The following is a 1627-nucleotide window of genomic DNA, read 5'->3' on the forward strand; positions in this document are numbered from 1 at the left end:
CTACCAAGCACTTTATTACGACGTTTTTGACACTACGATACACGTCCGGCTAAATCTCCATCCATTCTGCAATCCGCCTTCGCGTTAAACATAGTAATAACTGATGAATTATTACCCATTATAGGCATATTATTGAATATATGTGAAGAAATTATACATTGCATGTTAAAATCGATTAAAACAATGTATAATTGGCTTAAAACAATTTGGATATTCCGATTATAAAGTCCTACAACACTATCGGTTAGACCATAAAGAACGATGGCCATTTAATTCAGACTAGCCTCATCATGTTTCAGGGGAAAATGATTCGTGGTATTAAAATAATACTTTACTGGTATTAAAACAATCAATTGGTTACCTAACCGTCTTTTTATTGGTATTTTCATGCCTAAAAGACAACACAAGATAAAAGTGATCCGGAAGTCGTAGGTTTTATTATGGAAAAAGTGTATGTGTATCCGTATCCGTCTCTGATTTTTTTTTTTTTTTTTTTTTTTTAATCAATAGAGTCCATTATTTAAATGTTTTTTTTTTTTTTAATCAATAGAGTCCATTATTTAAATGTTGGGTACGATTCATTTGTGTAGTGCCATGCGACGTGCGAAGAGTTTGCTGTTTCCATAGACACTAAAATTGAAATCTAAAAATAGCTTGTTTATGACTTGGAAATAAACTCATCAGGTGTCAAAAATATTTATTGGATAATTTTGTTATTGTTAAACCGGTGTTATAAGGTGTTACACACATGTAACGTTTCAGATGCACTTCGGCTATCCCTTCTCAAGCATTGAATTTTAATGCTGGTCAACACCGCTACGTGCAGAGTCTTTGTGGTGTGTGTTACGCCCTCAATTGGTGGGTGAGTTTTCTTGGTCTTTGAACCGGCACCCCGTTACTGATAGTCTTGGACCAATGTTCAGGACAGGACCGGAGAAAACATAATTAAAAGAACATGAATTAGATGCGGAAAAACATGCAATGTATCCGCACTAAAACAGCTAGTCTCTACAAACAGTAAATCTTAAGACAAGTAAATGAAAGGAATTGGATCCGTATAACAATTCACAAGTTATAAACTCGCCTACCAATCACCAAACCGCGTATATAGCGGTGTTGACCAGCATTATGGTTTAATGTTTGAGAAAGGAGAGCCAAATGGCATCTGGAACTTAATGGACAGGAATGTAACTTGTAAGGGTGGTGCCAGTGCGGGGGGGGGGGCGATGGGTCAGGGCCTTCCGTCGGGGAGAGCTGACCCCCCCCCCCTCCAGAAAATCCTCGGGGACCTAGGACCCTTCCCCGTCGAGAAAATCCTGGCGCCATCCCCGGTAACAACATATTATATGTTAAGATGTGATGTAATGTGCGTCATAGTATTACTTGTACTACATTTTTTTTTATTTAGGAAGTGCTTAACTGATAAAACACAGATCAAATTTCATATCACCAATTTTAATCGTGACTTGACATTTTATGGTATGACGTGCACGACAACAACATGTGAGCCTTGTGCTCCCGGTTTTTACGGGAAACTATCGGGAATAGGCTGCAACCCTTGTCCACAAGGTATTAACATTTTTTTATATCTACATTGGCAACATGCTAAAATTAATGTATATATATA

General features: G+C 37.5%; 1 protein-coding gene across 1 annotated transcript in view; it reads left to right on the plus strand.

The window, feature by feature from the left end:
- The window catches only part of LOC117100198 (leucine-rich repeat-containing protein 15-like), a 43420-nt gene that overhangs the window by 40418 nt on the left and 1375 nt on the right, over positions 1 to 1627 (plus strand). Inside the window, exon 14 of the mRNA XM_033239791.1 lies at positions 1409 to 1569. Coding sequence (XP_033095682.1) covers positions 1409 to 1569 — 161 coding nt within the window. The remainder of the gene's footprint in view (positions 1 to 1408; positions 1570 to 1627) is intronic.

Source organism: Anneissia japonica, unplaced genomic scaffold (genome assembly GCF_011630105.1).
Source record: "Anneissia japonica isolate Jap-2015-1 unplaced genomic scaffold, ASM1163010v1 scaffold324_len738069_cov173, whole genome shotgun sequence".
NCBI classification, from domain to species: Eukaryota; Metazoa; Echinodermata; class Crinoidea; order Comatulida; family Comatulidae; genus Anneissia; species Anneissia japonica.